This window comes from Micromesistius poutassou (genome assembly GCF_964030765.1).
Source record: "Micromesistius poutassou genome assembly, chromosome: 9".
Lineage (NCBI taxonomy): Eukaryota > Metazoa > Chordata > Actinopteri > Gadiformes > Gadidae > Micromesistius > Micromesistius poutassou.
In genome coordinates, this window is record NC_140279.1 from 3,250,780 (window position 1) to 3,268,094 (window position 17,315).

The window sequence follows — 17,315 nt, forward strand, 5'->3', positions numbered from 1 at the left end:
TCTCCCTCTCTCTCTCCCTCTCTCTATCTTCCTCTCTCTCTTCCTCTCTCTCTCCCTCTCTCTCCCCCAGCTCCCAGCACACACAGAGCAGATTAACTGGGATTTAGAACTTCCATTCCACTGAGCCAACACAGCAAAGGACAGAAAAACACGAGAGGTCACCCCACTTGCAGTCCCGCAGACCCCTCCAGACGGCCCTCCACACTCCGACCCCCTGCCCACGTTGAGTCCCACGCTGCACTGCTCTCTCCTCAGATGCCAAACCACATTCTAGGACTATTTCACGCCTTCCCCCGGTGGTTCCACTGAGACACGGGGAACAGCGCTACAATCCGCATTGTTCTTCTGTTTCCTAATGACTGCTGCTTCCGCAGTAGAAGGTGTGATTGTTACAAAGACCTCAACTTTAACTGTCAACTCGTACCCCTGAAAGTCTTTGTAACTTTTCCTCAGCTTTATTTTACCAGGTAAGAAATAAATATAGCAGTCATTAAACGCATGGCACAAAAATAGAGTTTGGGTTCTGGTGGAGACTTTGTTAAAGGTCTTTGACGTGAAGGGCAATCAACACATTGATTGCATTTGTGTTATATCACAAATCCTAATTTTGAAATAGTCTTACACTCTTATACCAAACTATGCAATATGCAATACATATTGCATTTCAACATGAAACGCTGAAATGTTACTAGTAGCAAGAGGGGGACCAGAGTCTTGGTTCCTGAGGGGGTCTTTCAGTCTTGGTCCCTGATCCGCTGGTGAGTCTGCAATCCTCAACCAAAGACGAGAGCCAGCTCCTCCACATCAGATTCCTCTGGATAAGGAAAATAAAACAGTAAACACAGATTAAACAAAGTTTGCCATGACAACTACAGCTAAGCGGAAATAGTTTGTTGCGGCGTGCAATGATGATCTCATTACACTGCCATCAACGTTGGTGTGTTTTCTATATTAGGCCTAGCGTGTTGCGGCCGTGGTGGTCGTGCTGGAGACTTGTCAGCCGTTAAGCAGGTGGTTGTCACACACGGGGTCAGTCACACGCAGGTCACATTCATCCGGAGTTTCACCAGTGGTTAGTTCGTTGAGGAGGAAGTTGGGCCCATTGTTGTGATGGTGGTGGTCCGAATGATTTGTAACCACCCAGACACATGTGTCTGCTGTCATGTGAAGATAGCGTTGTTGACGTTCATCAGGGGACACCGGGTTGATCTGAGCTCCTTCAGCGATGGTGCTGTGTCATGACGATAGGTATAAGGTGGCTCGACTTATGTCGCATGAGAAGAGGCTGTGGAAATAGCAAGAGGAGTTTTTGCAAAATCGCAACTTGCTGAAAAACACATGAACGGAAAGATGTGGGGGCTTTGCCTGCCTGTCCTGTTTTACTGTCTGCCTCTCGCCCACTCCATACCTTTCTCTATCTCACTCTGCCTTTCTCACTCTCTCTCCCCCGGTCTCTCCCCTGGTCTCTCTGTCGCTCTCTCTCTCTCTCTCTCTCTCCATCTCTCTCTGTCTCTCCTTACCCTCTTTAATATCCTATTCTTCCCCTCTCCAAGCAAAATCCCCTTTTCCCAGAAATGTACCCTTTCAGGGCCCTGAAATGTCCCTCTTCCACCGTGTGTTGGGTCTAACTTGCCAGGTTTTCCCCTCTCCAGCTTATTGAAGGGTTCCCGCTTCAAGTTTCCGTTTTTTGAAAACATACAACCTCTCGGCGTGTTTGATAACACACAGAACTCTCTCTCTTTTTCGCTCCGAGCAACGATCAAAGACGGTTAAACGTGCACACCTTCAGTCGTGACTGACACAAGAGCGTCTCTGTTACCAGCCATGGTGTTTTTCCAACGGGCCCTAGAACCCGAGTGAGAATTACACCAGTAAGTAGTGTCATTAAGTCAGCGACGGCCGGGACACAAGGGCCTTTCAGACGGCCCACCGCCGACCCGCTGTGTGTACACGTGTGCCATAGATACACGATACAATTAGTCTCCTGTTTGCATCCACAGCCAATTGACCTGCCCTCCTGCTCTCTCTCTCCCACTCTATATCTCTCTACCGCTCTCCTCCTCCCCTCTCACTCTCTCTCCCCCCCCTCTCTCTCTCTCTTTCTCTCCCCTCTCTCTCTCTCTCTCTCTCTCTCTCTCTCTCTCTCTCTCTCTCTCTCTCTCTCTCTCTCTCTCTCTCTGTCTTTCTCTCCCCTCCCTCTCTCTCTCTCTCTCTCTCTCTCTCTCTGACTCTCTCTCTCGGTCTCTCTTTCATATGATCACATGACCTGCTTGTCAACGATGTGCCATTTGAACTATTACGTCACTTTTTATGCATAACCAGTGTTGTGCAAGTTCATACTTCACATGAACTATTTAAAAGTTCAGTTCATACAAAAGGAAATTAATAAACCCACGTTCATAGTTCACCAATTCAGTTTTGAACTAGTTCATGTTCAGTTCATTAACAGTTTTTTTTAGAAACTGAAGAAAAACTGTATTCTGTGCTTATCTTTTAAATTAATACTCTCTGCCCATCTCTCTGCCCGCTGCCCATCACTACAATCTCAAATTGTTGTGGATATTATTTGTACACCTGTTTCATTCATCACAACTAAGGCAGTAACTCTATTTAATAATCATGTCATCTGGACCTAAGCATCAATTCAGAATGTCACAAAATCTGAACTAGTTCAAGTTCTTTAGTTAAAAATATGTTACGTTCAGTTCAAAGTTCATAGAAAAATGAACTTGTTCAATGAACTAGTTCTTTTGAACTAGTTCATGCACAACACTGTGCATAACACACACACACACACACACACACACACACAAACACACAGACGAAATAGCTGCTACTTCTACGTCCTTCTACATCTAGCATGTCTGGGCATATAAACATAACATATAAACACACCAACATGCACACACATACACACGTACACACACACACGTACAAACACACACACGTGCAACTGCTTCTTTCCTTTCCTAACGGTTTATTCCCGATTTATGTGTCTTTGACATTTTCTCATGGCTGTGTGGACTATGGCCACAATGGACAACGCTTGGAGTGGTTTATAATGGGAAAAGTCTTTGAATAGAGAGATATAAACACAGAGATAATACTAAATCCCCAAAAAGTATGAGGGAGATGCCAAGACAGCCAACTTCTGTCAGTAAACTTAAAAAAATGAGCTTATAAATAATGGGAAGGTTTAAGGTGGCTTTTGAAAGTTCACAATTTTCCCCAAATAAGCTATTTTAGATCTTCTTTTCCAAGGCTGTGAATAATGCAGAGCGAGCAGTGGTTGGTGCCTTTGAGAGAGTTGGTCGGGTCCGTTCTGAGACCACATCTCAATCTTTTGGTCTCTGTCCATTAACAACAACCCACCGGCTTCAGACTCTCACGGAAACCAAAACAAGCGCCAGAGCGAGACAGATTTCTACAAAACATAATTCAAATGGCTCCTTGATACGATGAACCCACTGCACCGGAGGCCTTATACCTCAGTGTGTTGTTATACGGCCGATTGTGCCTTCAGAATACAAACCTGACGGATGAGGTGTGTGTGAACGGAATGGCGGTGTGGCAGGTTGAATTATGAGCGGAGAGAGATACTCTCGAGAGATAAGACGGCGGACTCCATGGCCCACCCCCAACATTTCAAAACAGATTATGGTCTTATATTTAGAACACTGATAATGTTTTGAAGGAGTAAGAAAATAAGGGCCGGATGGTATGTGTGTGTATTAGCCTCATTACAACAGGGGAGATTTATGACAGTCTGGCTGTTTCAAAGCCTTGTGTTTGGCTGTTTCAAAGCCTTGTGTTTGGCTGTTTCAAAGCCTTGTGTTTGTTCTTTTTCTGTTGTTGGCGGTTTGAATGTTTCCTTTGGACGAATTGGTCCAGACTTTTGTCTCTATGTGTGAGTAAGCTTGTGTGTCCGTGTGTGTGATATTGTGCATCAGTGTGTGCATGTGTGTGTGTGTGTGTGTGTGTGTGTGTGTGTGTGTGTGTGTGTGAATACGTGTGTGTGTTTCTCTGTGTGTGTGTGTGTGTGTGTGTGTGTGTGCCCGTATGTGTGAGCATGTGCGTGCATTGCGTGCGTGTGCATGTTTGTATGTGTGTGTGTGTGTGTGTGTGTGTGTGTGTGTGTGTGTGTGTATGTGTGTGTGTGTGTGTGTGTGTGCGCGCGTGCATGCAATTTGGCATGGCGATCTCAGGTCTCAGGTGGTCCGTCATACAGGGGCCAAGCCGTTGGAAACGATTACCTCAGGATGAGTGTAACACCTCAGTGTTTACACAAAGAGCACACAAGAGCCCCGGGCGAACCGGGGCTCAGCACAGCCATTGTTAGCTCCGCTGTCTGTGGCCTGTGACTCGTTTATTTTCACACCACACCGTCCAAAAGTAATCCTCTTCTTCCTCCTCCATCCTCCATCTCTCTCTCTCTCTCTCTCTCGCGCTCTCTCTCTCTCTCTCGCTCTCTCTACCTCTCTCTCACTCTCTCTCCGTCTCTCTACCTTTCTCTCCCCACTCTCCATCAATAAACACACAGGGACCAGTGCACACAGCCTCCCTTTCTCATCTGCCACTAAAGCATACCAGTGTTATAGTCTGTCCTCCGCCCTGGCCCTTCGACAGGCCAGAGATACCCAGGAGAGGGGGACCAGATGTGGGAGGACCGGCTGAGTTAGATGAACCAAGGTGGGGGTCAGAGTGAGACTTTGAGGGGTTTTGTAGCTGTGCTGTCCGGTGTGACACGCAAAATCACGGCCCGAGCAGACCAATGAACGGTTTCGGCACGTATGTGTGTGCACTCGTGTGTGTCTGTGAGACTGTTAGTGTGTGTGTGTGTGTGTGTGTGTGTGTGTGCGTGCGTGTGTGTGTGTGTGTGCGTGTGTCCAGACACGCTATATGGACATATGTCACACAGATGACCCCTCTCCCCGCTCTGAATGAAAGGGAATTAGTTACCTTTGTGTGTCTTAAGCTCTCTCTCTCTCTCTCTCTCTCTCTCTCTCTCTCTCTCTCCCTCTCTCTCCCTCTCTCTCTCTCCCTCTCTCTCCCTCTCTCTCTCTTTCTCCCTGTGTGTGTGTGTGTGTGTGTGTGTGTGTGTGTGAATTAAATAGGATATCCAGTTAATCCATCTAATCTAACATATTTAAATAATGGTTTGGTGGTGTAGCAGAACTATATATTTCTAGGGGGGGGGGTAACATCCACAGAAAAGTGTCTCCACCATACGTGTCATCCACCCATAGAGACCCAGTCTAGTTCACTTTGACCCGCATTGCATCCCTTTTACACACCAACCACGTACACCTGCATTTGTACCTGGCATTCATTCAAAGCGCCCCTGCTCTGACTGCAAATGCTAAAGGAGAGGTCCTCCACCTGCCGCGGTGATACACAGATCAGATCAGGACCCGGTCTTGTTAGCCCCGCCCCCTCCCTAGAGGGCGTGGCGTTGTCGTCAGCCCTGCGGCCTGCCGTCACGCGGTCCCTGTCTAATGAGATGTGATGTGTGTTTTTAGCCCTTAGTGATCCCTGGAGCTGCGAGGGCTTTAGGACCCTCTGTGTGGCTCTGACCGGCCTGTCTGTCTTATTGTTGATGCCAGGTCAGCGGTCGTCATGGCAGCCCTGCAACCTCTGCAGATCTCTATCTAGGGCTTCTTTATGCGGAGCATCAGCACGTGTCGCACACACACGCGCACACACACACACACACACACACACACGCGCGCGCGCGCGCACACACACACACACACACACGCACACACACACACACTCACACACACGCACACAAGCATACGCATGCATGCGCACACACACACACACACACACACACACACACACACACACCGCAGAGTCTGTCTGCCCGTGGCGGCCAATCAGGGGCCAGGACAGCAATTCATTCACAGATCAGACACAAGTCATTGTGCGGTGCCCCTGCGGCCTGGAGAGGGGTCACGTATGGGGGGAACACACTGCACTGCCTTACACTCACCCAATGGCCGGGTTGGGAATACTGAGAACATGGCTACGGCTTCAGCATTCCCCTGGGGTGTTTGGGTGGTTTTATTGAATCGTATACAGAGGCTCTATTTATAATTTGCCCTGGACGTGGGATTCATCTAAAGTTCTCCCTGATGCTGGTCCTGGAGGACTGCGTGACTAAAAACAAAACTAGTTTGCGATTTCTTTCCGAAATGATTTTGATTTTTGCTTATATTACTATGTGTGTCTACGGCCCAATTCCACTCCTGACCATCCCTGCAAGGAGGGATCTGCGTTTCTTATCAAGAGAAACTTCTTCCTTGTTAATTGAGGGAGTTTTTCTTCTCCTTTTGGGGGCCTAGGGTTTGCGGGGGTGTCATACATTTATGGCCTGTAAAGCCCTTTGAGACTGTAAATGTGATTAAAAGAGTTACAAATACAATTGACTGGACTTGACTATAAACTACTTCTGCAGTGGAAGTTTTCATATTGACAGCCGCACAGTTGCAAGGTTAGGCGTGTGTGTGTGTGTGTGTGTGTGTGTGTGTGTGTGTGTGTGTGTGTGTGTGTGTGTGTGTGTGTGTGTGTGTGTGTGATGGAGGAGGTGGAAGAGGGGGTGGGGGGTTGATTGGGGTCAGGGGAGCATGTCTGGAACTACACATTGAAACACTTGAGCATTCCTTTAGCTCTCGAGGGAGTGGCAAACCTCTGACTTCTCCCTTATGGAGCAGAAGCAGCAGACTGTGCAGACAGGATGCAGATGGGGCAGGACACGCAAGCACCCTAAAATAGGAATCCTCGTTTATGTTTTGATCTGCGTTGAGGGTGGTGACAAACAAGCACACAGACCAACAAACAAACGTTTAAGGGCTTACGGGTGCAGACGGCCTTGAAGTGTGTTTACAGACAAACATGTACGATAAAAGGTGTGCAAACACGTACACAAAGACGCAAACACATCGACACGCACAATTATAAAATAAACTGTCTGGGACTTCAGTGGATTGAAGAAAATCTGTGATTTGAGAAAGCCATGATTGTTTACAGTACTGAGCTCCGAAATATTTTTACCGTTTCGTGGCGAGGCTAGGTCCCGACCGGTGATTTCATAGTTCATGCAGCAATCACAAAGAAAAGATATATGCTGGGGAGTATGGCGTATGAGGCCCTCACTGACGAAGAGGCGGCTGATTAGATTCTTCCATCTTAGGGACTTTTTTGTCTGAATCCAACTTTAATGTCTCTTTGCCTACATTCAGGTACTTTAAGTCTTCTAAATCATATGATATTTTTTCTTAATTTGATTAGATTAGATAGGGGGTTGACTACGTGCTCAAAGTGAAGGTTTTTACTGAGAGCATAATGAGTGATCTTGCCACCCACTCTTGACACAACCAGGAAGACACTATAGGATCAAATATCACCACTGTTACTTCCGAACTTCCTTATCTCAAAAATCAGGACTGAATGAAAAATGTTGGCATGTGGAAAATTACAAAACAGTCATCAAATAGCAGTTTTTACATTTAGGAAACCATCCATGCATTTCATAGGTCCATAAATCCTTTCATTTATGCATTCATCCAATTCATTCATTCGGTAGATTATTTGATGTAGCTATTCGAAGCATGGGCTTAGATAAAGCTGTTATCTGGAGAAGGCATTGGGTTCCTCTCCAGTAGGCATACACCTGGAGCCAAAAATAAACCTCACAGTCTTCAGATAACAGTGCTCCCCAAACTACCGACCCAGATAAAACAATCAGCTCTCTCCAGGCTTCAAGCTTTAACAAGACCTGCAAAAAACAGGTCCCAGTACACACACACAAACAGAAGGACCATGTCGTGTCCTGGTGTAGATACGGGGAGGGCACAAGGTGATACAAGCCATTTGGGTCGATGCTATTACCCCAAGCATCTTATCAATACCTTGAGCGCATACACACTTAGCATGGGTGGCCCTAGTAGGAACGGAACCCGCAACCCTAGCAGTGTTAAGGTCCTGCTCTTCCAGACAAGTTGAGCTATACAGGACCTTAAATCAAACGCAAATGATGCACATGTTGATAAAGAGACAGCGATTGTTTGGGCATCATTGTTAGAATTATTTTAAACATTTATTTATTATGGATGTTGTTCATGTTCATTTAAAAAACACAGAACAATACAAAACAAGCACGATAAGGCACCAAAAAACAAATGAAACCCAATTAAAAATAAAAACAAAAAAACAAAAAGGTGGGGACTTGCAATAAAGCATAGTAGGTATAGCATCTAATGGTTTGCAGTCACACAAAACCCACACAGTGTGCTATAGTCCTGTTTGGGCATAACTAATATAAGAGGGTGTCATTGATTTCTTATTCCCAGGGGGTTTGGATACTTGAATACATTTACACTGAATACCACTCAAGGTTTGAAGGCTAGGATCGGGCAGGGGCTTTTTTAACCCCGTCCAAACAGTACCCGATGGACATTAGACGCAGCCGAGAGACATTTACACATAATGCCTACCCACTCCTTAAAGGTGCCATGACATGCTACCAGGTGGGCATGTCCACCTAGACGTGTGCTGGATAGATCAAATGTTGCTCATCTATCCGTCACACATCTAGGTGGACACGCACACCTGTGATGTGTTAAGGGGCTGATTTCCAAAACGGCGAATCACACCACACCTGGTGGCATGTCATGGCACCTTTAATGAAGCTTGCTACACTGTACTCTGACCAAAGCACCTGAACTGAATGACTCAAAACCTACGAGTGACTTTCACCGTCTGGTTACCCCAATGCCTGGGAACTCTAAGCTTCCTGGTGACAGTTGGAAGAGGAGAAAAAGGTAAAGGCCCAAGGGAAACGCAAACCTGTATAACACACACACATGCAAACTCTAACACACACACACACACTAACATACAGACACAGACACACACACACATGCACACACACACACACACACACGCTTGACTCGCTCACAGCATGCACCAAATTCTCTTTGTTATATACAGTTTTTACAAGGCCTCTGTTACAAGGCCTGTGTGGTGTTTGGGGGTGATGGGTGATGGATTGGGGGGGGGGGGGGGGTTATTTTACGTTCCGTTTGCCCCCCCCTCCCCTGCCATGTTTCCCTCCCTTCCCCAGGAAAATAAATAGGACAGGAAACCGGTGCCCTTTCTCTGGAAGGCGGAGCTCAGAGCCCTCACAATGTTTTGATATGGTTATAAATGGCTTGTCAGAAGGGGTCTCTGTACGCATCTCTCTCTCTCTCTCTCTCTCTCTCTCTCTCTCGTTGTTCAGGGTAAGTCAACAGCTCCAGGGGGCCATTTGTTACGCTGCAAGGTTCGGTGTGGTGACATGTGTGTGAGAGGGAGAGAGAGCAGAAAGAAAAGACTGAATGAGAGGAAGAGGTAGGGGACAGATGGAGGAACAGAGCGTGAGAAACTGAGAGGTAGAGAGAGAGAGATAACAAATATAACAACAGAGAGAGGGAGAGAGTTCTGCATTCAAAATGCAGAACTAATCTGGAGAAAAGAGGAAAGTCATTGAGATAAAACACAGTCCAGCGGCGGGCTGTGACATCCTAAAACTGGACCTGTTGGTGCGTGTTCCTCTGCGATACAAGTAGAACAAGGACGCATTACATGCATCTCAGATGACCCTCATGCTAATCTAAGACAGCTATATAAACTAGCTGAAAGGGGGAACATACCCCCCAAAGACCCCGCCCTGTCATTACAATCCCCAACTGCAACTGACACCCTTGGTACAGGCTGCTATAATAATCACACAGTAATATCTAATGACTGGCCAGGTCTGTCTCTCTCCCTTTCCTTCTCTGGTATACCCTTCCTATGACAACTTCTCTCAGAGCAGCAGAACAGCTTCTCTCCATCTCAGCATCTCCCCGCCCTGGGGCCTGTGTTATTCACCGCAATGTAGTGAACACCATAACAAGCAGCACCGCACTGAAATACAATAAGAGGTAATGGCCTCCACCCTCCACTTCCAACTATTTTGCCATCCACTGGCTGGCGGAAATAATGGATCATAGCAGCAGCAGGCCCTTTCATGGGAATGTGTGGTTTTTTTCTCCCCTGCGCTGTAAACACAATGTGTGGCTCGCTATGGGCTGAGGGTGGAGGGGGAGGGAGGCAGCTGGATAACACAAGGCTGGGAAGGAGAGGTGGAGGTGATGGAGCAAGAGATGATGGAGTTGGAGGTGGAGATGGAAGTGGAGGAGTTGATGGAAGTGATGGTGGAGGAGGAGGAGCAAGAGATGGAGGGGGTGACAGATGAGGAGGTGGAGGAGGGGGTGATGGAGCAAGAGATATAGGAAGAGGTGGAGATGGAAGTGGAGGAGGTGATGGAGCTGAGAGATGGAGGAGTGATGGCGGTGAGGGTGGAGGAGGAGGAGCAAGAGATGGGAGGAGGAGGTGGAGGTTGGAGATGGAGGTCATGGAGGTCAAGGTGGGATGAGGGAGGAGGTGGAGGAGAAGGATGTAGAAGGTGGAGGAAGAGAAGATGGGAGGAGGGGATTAGGAGAAGGAATGAAGGAGGTGCAGATGGAGGAGATGAAGGAAGGGGATGACAAGGAGGAGGAGGAGGAGGAGGTAGGTTAGAGGGGTCAGGAACAGACGTGTGTCATTACATCCACCCTCCAGCTGGGCCTCCTCACCACCTCCTCCATCTTTTCCCTGCTTCTAGTTCCAGGACCCTGTAGTCACACGCCATTGAGTCTAATAGTGTTACCATGAGAGTTCTGGGAGAATGTTCTAGCAGTGTCCCCTCGGGAGGGGAGGGGGGGGTGGGGGGGGGGGGGGGGGGGGGGGGGGGGTGCGGCAGGGAATTCCAGGTTATTTGTCAAGAAAGCTTGAGCTTTATTTTTACAGCTAAGGTTGAGTGAACACAACTGCTCTTTTTCACTCAGGTCTGTTTCATATACATCCCCCCCCCCCCCCCCCCCCACACACACACACACAAACACACACAGGCACCTCATTAAAATCGAATGGACAAGAGTCCACGCACGCACGCACGCAGACACGCACGCAGAACACACGCACACGCAAGCACACGCACACGCACACACACGCATTCTATATTTGTCATCCTGACATTGGCCAAGTTATCCTCTCCCATTACTCATTTTTCCTCTAAATAAGATGACGATGATGTGGAGTGCATAAAAGTAAGGCGGGCTGGGGTTGAGTTTTCCGTTCTCCTCTATCTCCTATGATGAGAGAGGTCTGACCTATCTCACACACAGGGGCTCTGGCGCGGGCGATCATCCTTCATTCTGGACATTACAAAACAATGTCTCATCAAAGGACGCAGATACAGTGCAGACTAGGGGTCTGGATCCGTCTGCGTGTTGAACCGCAAGGGCAAGGCTAAATACCGCGAGGCAAGGAAAATAAATAATAAGCTGGAAGAGATCATCGGTTGTCTCACCCCTATAACATGCACAGCACATTTCGAGCTGTCTGTATAACTTTGTGTACTTACTCAAAAATACTGAATTTCAACACATTTATTCGATTGTAGACTTGGACGCGTTTAATTTAATCAAACCGAGTTCGATTGGATTACACCCACGCTAATTATGTGAGTGACGTTTGGAGTGAAGTGTTTAGATAATAAAATGTTCCGACAAGGGGCCATAAACACATGGCTTGAGAACAATGTAAAAACCCAAGGGGGTAATAAACGCAACACAGATGTGTCATAACAAGTAGACTGGGGATACAAAGAAACAACTTTGAATACACTTGAATGAAAAGTCTCAAAAGTCTAATACATAACTTAACATAACAAAACATAACAAACCAAAACAAGTCTGCAGAGTAGACCGAGTCAACAGCACGACCACCAATACAGTATGTTAATGTTTTGGAATGATGATGCCCCATTGGTTTGACCCCTACCACTACACACACTGACTCATAATTGGCTGTTAATACGAAGTGGACCGATATGAGAGGATCCCGCCCTAAAAGCGTTCTGCTGGTGTGGGAGCTGGACTGTTCAGAGTGGGGACGACCAGTCACCGAGAGTAAAGCACACTGACAACTTATGACTGGATACCCTCCACCCATCTCCCCGAGGTTATTCGACTACTGGGACCTATATATTGACATTGGTAGAAACTTTTTGAGGACATAAGGAAAAAGGTATCGGATCGCGATTGTTCAGTGGATACGTTTGGCGTTCAAAACGCGTGAAAGCAGAAAGATATTGGGGTAAACATCGCTTTATATTGGCGGGATGTAAGTTTTACCAAAGTAACGCAGGTAAGAACAACTGTTAAGAGTAATAAGAAAGGTGTTCTGTGTGTGTGTGTGTGTGTGTGTGTGTGTGTGTTGTGTGTGTGTGTGTGTGTGTGTGTGTGTGTGTGTGTGTGTGTGTGTGTGTGTCTCGTCGATCTCTCGCTGCTTCAGGATGCGATGAAGAACTTTTTCCATGTTGAGCTTGGCCCACAGCCTATAGGCTCCTTCCGCAGCACAAAATCCCCAAAACACAATTCTCAGAAAAAATATACCTCTGACAGGAGCGTGGTCATGGATGTGCGCGTTTATTAGAAACGATGACATTTTAGAATAAGATAATGATATAATAGACGAGATAGCATATCATAGGCTAAAATAACGAGCAGCCTATGTTTGTATTAGTAAAATGATGTCTTATGTGGCAATCATTAGGCCATTATATATTCTATAAAATACAGTTTCTTTACAATAGCGCTCCATTTATTTAATCTCGGAATTCTCAATCACAACCCAACATAAATCATAACAATAGAAGAAGTCCTATAAAAAAAAGATCAGAAATGAATGTACGACTTGACTACGGATATGGAAAACGAACGAATAGCCTATAATAGGTGGTGCTCACCTTCTCATCTTCACGGTGTTGTCATCAGGCGGTCATTCAGAAGGCCGTGAGATGCTCCTATCATCACTACCCCGACCCCCCAGGCGGCCCTAGCGGGTACCCAGCTCAGTGACGCCCTCTGGTGGGCAGACTGCGGAAGCTCAGCCGCCCGGCATGGGGAACACCCTGGAGGAGGGCATGAACGCCGTCATCGTCCGCCACTACAACCACTCGGGCAAGTGGGACCGGCCCCGCGCCGGCGGCGCCTGCAAGATGGGCCGTGCTGCTGCTCATCTGCGTGCTCATCGTGCTGGAGAACGTGACGGTGCTGCTGGCGCTGTGGCCGGAACAAGCGCTTCCACAGCCGGCATGTACTTCCTCATCGGCAACCTGGCGCTCTCCGACCTGCTGGCCGGCGTGGCCTACGTGGTCAACATCTTCACCTCGGGCCGCAACACCTTCTTCCTCAGCCCCGCCCAGTGGCTGGCGCGGGAGAGGGCAGCATGTTCGTGGCCCTCAGCGCCTCCACCTTCAGCCTGCTGGCCATCGGCATCGAGCGCCACATGACCATGGTGCGCCTGCGGCCGTGCGAGGCGGCGGGCCGCGGCCGCCTGCTGGGCCTGCTGGGCGCGTGCTGGGCCGTGTCGGTGCTGCTCAGCGCCCTGCCCAGCCTGGGCTGGAACTGCCTGGAGCAGCTGGCGTCGTGCTCCACCGTGCTGCCGCTGTACGCCAAGAGCTACGTGGCCTTCTGCATCACCGTGTTCAGCGCGCTGCTGGTGGCCATCGTCATCCTGTACATCCGCATCTACCGCCTGGTGACGTCCAGCGGCCGGCGGGTCAGCAGCCGGCCGTCGGAGCGCTCGCTGGCGCTGCTGCGCACGGTGGTGATCGTGCTGGGCGTGTTCGTGGTGTGTTGGGCGCCGCTCTTCCTGCTGCTGCTGCTGGACGTGGGCTGCAGCCCCGAGCGCTGCCCGCTGCTCTACCAGGTGGACTGGTTCATCGCCCTGGCCGTGCTGAACTCGGCGCTCAACCCGCTCATCTACACGCTGTCCAGCCGCGAGATGAGGGCCGCCTTCTTCCGGCTGCTCTGCTGCTGCCAGGGGCCCCTGGAGGCCGGCGGCGGCGGCGGTGGTGGTGGAGGGGGCGGCGGTGGTGGGGGCGGGGCCCCGGGCGGGGGGAACGCCCAGCTGTCGCCGGGTACGGTCATCCCCACCGCCGAGCACAGCAAGTCCAGTTTGGGGGGGGTGGGCGTGGGGGTGGGCCCCGGGGGCGGCGGGCTCTGCAAGTCCACTCTGAGCAGGGGACTCAAGGGGCCGGCGGCGGCGCCGGGCGGCGAGTGCAAGAGGGCGGCGGACGGCGCCGCCCCCACCGGCCCCCGCCCCCCACTCGGGGCCCGGGGTCCTGCTGTCGGCCGTCCTGGTCAAGGCGGGGGCCCTGCCCTCCCTCAGCAAGTTCTGAGCGGACGGGGGACGGACGGATGAGGGGGGTTTGGGAACGGACCCTGTGTGATCAGCGTGAACACAAGGGGAAAGCAATCGATGGAGGAGCGGACAAGCTGATCGCTGATGATGATGATGATGATGATGATGATGAAGATGTTGATGGCCGTCTGGACTGGAGGGAACAGTTGGATGAGAGCCAACAGGGGGATTATATAAAGCCACTATGATCTGCAAACCGATCAAAACGTATTGAGATTTTTGTTGTTTTTATTATTATGAGACTTGAAAGCGATGAACTGCCCTCTGAGCTTTGAAGCCTGAACATATCTATGTATGATATATAAGAGTGGACCTATGTGTGTCTTTCTGCAAAGAAGTGGTGTAGCGATGGTCTACTTCATGTACGTGAAAACAGAAGGAAAACCTAAAATAATTGAATATAGCTTAATTTGAAATTGTATAAATGTGTTACTGTGTGTCCGTCAAAATGGTTGATGTAAAGAAGCACATTTGTAAGCAATGTTTAATGCATTTGCTCGACATCACCTGCATCTTATCAAATTACCCTGTAAACTATTTATTTTCCATGAAAAACCTGAGACCCTTCGGTAACTGGAGGGAAACTATATATATTTTTGCGTTGTGTGCATTAAACCAACATGGTACATGGATATTAATATTGACTTTGGCTTCATTGGATTTTGGACTGTGAGAAACACACATCTCACCGTACATGCACACCGTAAAACACACACACTAGCAGCCCCTCACACTAACCACTAGTGAGTAGAAGCGAGTTGTGAGTTGATTTTGAGTTATTTCACCAGCGGTAGACTGTAAATGACTTTAGCTGTGGATGATGAAGTGTCTAATAAAGTTACATGCCAGGCAAAATAAAAACATGTATTCTGTTTTTATGAGATTCTTCCCACACGTGTCATCACTTTACCTCCTCTCGTATTGAGTCAATGACGTGTTTCTGTCATAAAACCCCGTGCAGCAGAGTGTTGTTCATACATGTCGGCTGTGGAAATGGTATACGGTATTTTATCCTTACATATATATCATAAATCATATCTTAAATCTTGCCCTTTCTCTTTGTCACCAGTTTTTTGACGACGACTACACAATGTAGAAATGGCAGACAGTGTTTACACATTCATATATTTAAACAATAAAGGGGGAACGACATCATATCCTGTGTCAATTTTATGCCTAAATATGCCTCTGGAGATACTTTTAGATCCTACTCGTACACTTCTTACACAAACCATCATGAACACCTTGTGCGAATTAACTGTGTCTTCGCCCTTATATTCAACTCATTCTATTGCCAAAACGGCTCTTCTCACACTATAATTTTCTAGTTGAAGCTTATAAGCTGTGATATTATGTAGCAATCCACTCTTTATAGTCATGTGAAACTAAGAAATACACTATAAACATGTATATGACTTGCCTACCCATTGCAGGCACAAACAATAAAAGTATAAATGGCTGGCTGATCTCACTCTACTGTTTACACAAAACCAGGTCACTATTCCAATGAAAATAAGGACTTCTTTAATTCCAAAGTATCATAACGATACCATGAATCACTTCCTGCGATTGTCGACAGAAACCGGCGACAACGGGGAAATGAAAGAAGGAATTTTCCTCCATTGTTCTGCGTGACAAAAAGTACCACATCTTACACCTACAAAAAGTGAATGAAATTCCCGGGATAATACTATAGTCATTATATCCGAGAGAAGAGAGTGTTATCTTACGATTTTATCAGTATTGAACCAAGTAACTAACCCTATCAATCATTTATAAAAGAATTTGGTCTGAGATTTTTCTTGGCCAACGCAGAGACTTTCTAAATCCACAGTCTGTCTGCTTTGTAGCGTGTGGTGCCAGACTAAGAATATCACACCTTGGGGAGCTCATGAATATTAAACAGATAGCAAAGGGCAGGTGAGGTAATTTTCCTCATTCCAAAAGCAACCTCCACCAGCATCCTCTGTTGGCTCAACTTCAAGAAAGAAGCAGACGCCGCTTTTTGAGATGGAGACATCGTGAGTGAACAGACAGACCCCTTTCTCCGGGGGTTTCAATTGAATTCCAATCCCCCAATGCAACACAGCGGCTGAACGATAACATAGAGGCCAACTGTCATTTCCGAGCTCACCTCGGCTTGAAGAACGTGTCTCTTCGCCACGCGTGCGCCTCTGGTGATAAGAGACTGCGAGAGTCGGGAACCCTGCGCAACATTTCCAGCTCAAAAGGCACTGAAGTCTTCCTGCCGGAAACGCTCTCATCCGTGAACCAGCGGAGTGTGTTTTCCAGGCCTCGTGCCATGAGGATGCTGTGAAAGGACTGAAGTCATCTGAAAGGACACAAGTGATTCCCACACAGTAAAACCTGCCGACCTTTTCCACAACTTTGAATCATAATGTCTGTCCCCCATATCTTCCAACATGATGTGGATAATAACATAACACTTTTCATGTTTGCGTCATGAAATATCCACAAAAGTATTTACACAGAGACAAAAAACAGGAAAATGAATGAGGCACTTGAATTGAATACAGCTATTTGGAGCATACAACAGGAGCACCACATTAATCAAATCAACAGTTTGGATAACAATATGAGTTGCTCTATTTTTATCTATATTTCTCATCCATGTCCCGTTGGCTCATTCCTGCGAGGGCACTTCTTACCAACCGTCGAACATAGCCTTTGTGTGTGTATTAACTGGGTCAAACACCTTCATAAATCATGTTAACTAAACAGCGTCGCCAGCTACTTTGAGGACTTAGACACGGTGGATTTGAGTCGTTTGTTGCCGACGAAAGCGATTTGCATATGACTAATGTGAACACAACGGAGGACAAGGGAATTGCACCACCCCCCTGTCAATGCAAGCCTGATCCTGGCCTTTCTGGTGAGCGAGCATCTGTGTGTGTGTGTGTGTGTGTGTGTGTGTGTGTGTGTGTGTGTGTGTGTGTGTGTGTGTGTGTGTGTGTGTGTGT

The 17,315-nt window shown here is 47.9% G+C and overlaps 2 protein-coding genes across 2 annotated transcripts in view; one reads left to right on the forward strand and one right to left on the reverse strand.

Moving 5' to 3' along the window:
• Positions 1-12,043: 12,043 nt before the first annotated feature.
• Positions 12,044-15,183, forward strand: s1pr3a (sphingosine-1-phosphate receptor 3a). Its single transcript, XM_084472666.1, is given in 7 exon segments — positions 12,044-12,273; positions 12,903-13,129; positions 13,131-13,196; positions 13,198-13,221; positions 13,223-13,345; positions 13,348-14,226; positions 14,228-15,183. Coding segments are annotated over 6 exon segments (1,278 nt in total). The 5' UTR covers positions 12,044-12,273; positions 12,903-13,027; the 3' UTR covers positions 14,312-15,183.
• Positions 15,184-16,464: 1,281 nt separating this feature from the next.
• The window catches only part of shdb (Src homology 2 domain containing transforming protein D, b), a gene marked incomplete at its 3' end in the record, with an annotated part of 3,106 nt that continues 2,255 nt past the window's right edge, over positions 16,465-17,315 (reverse strand). The window contains 1 exon segment of the mRNA XM_084473520.1: positions 16,465-16,656. Coding sequence (XP_084329646.1) covers positions 16,465-16,656 — 192 coding nt within the window.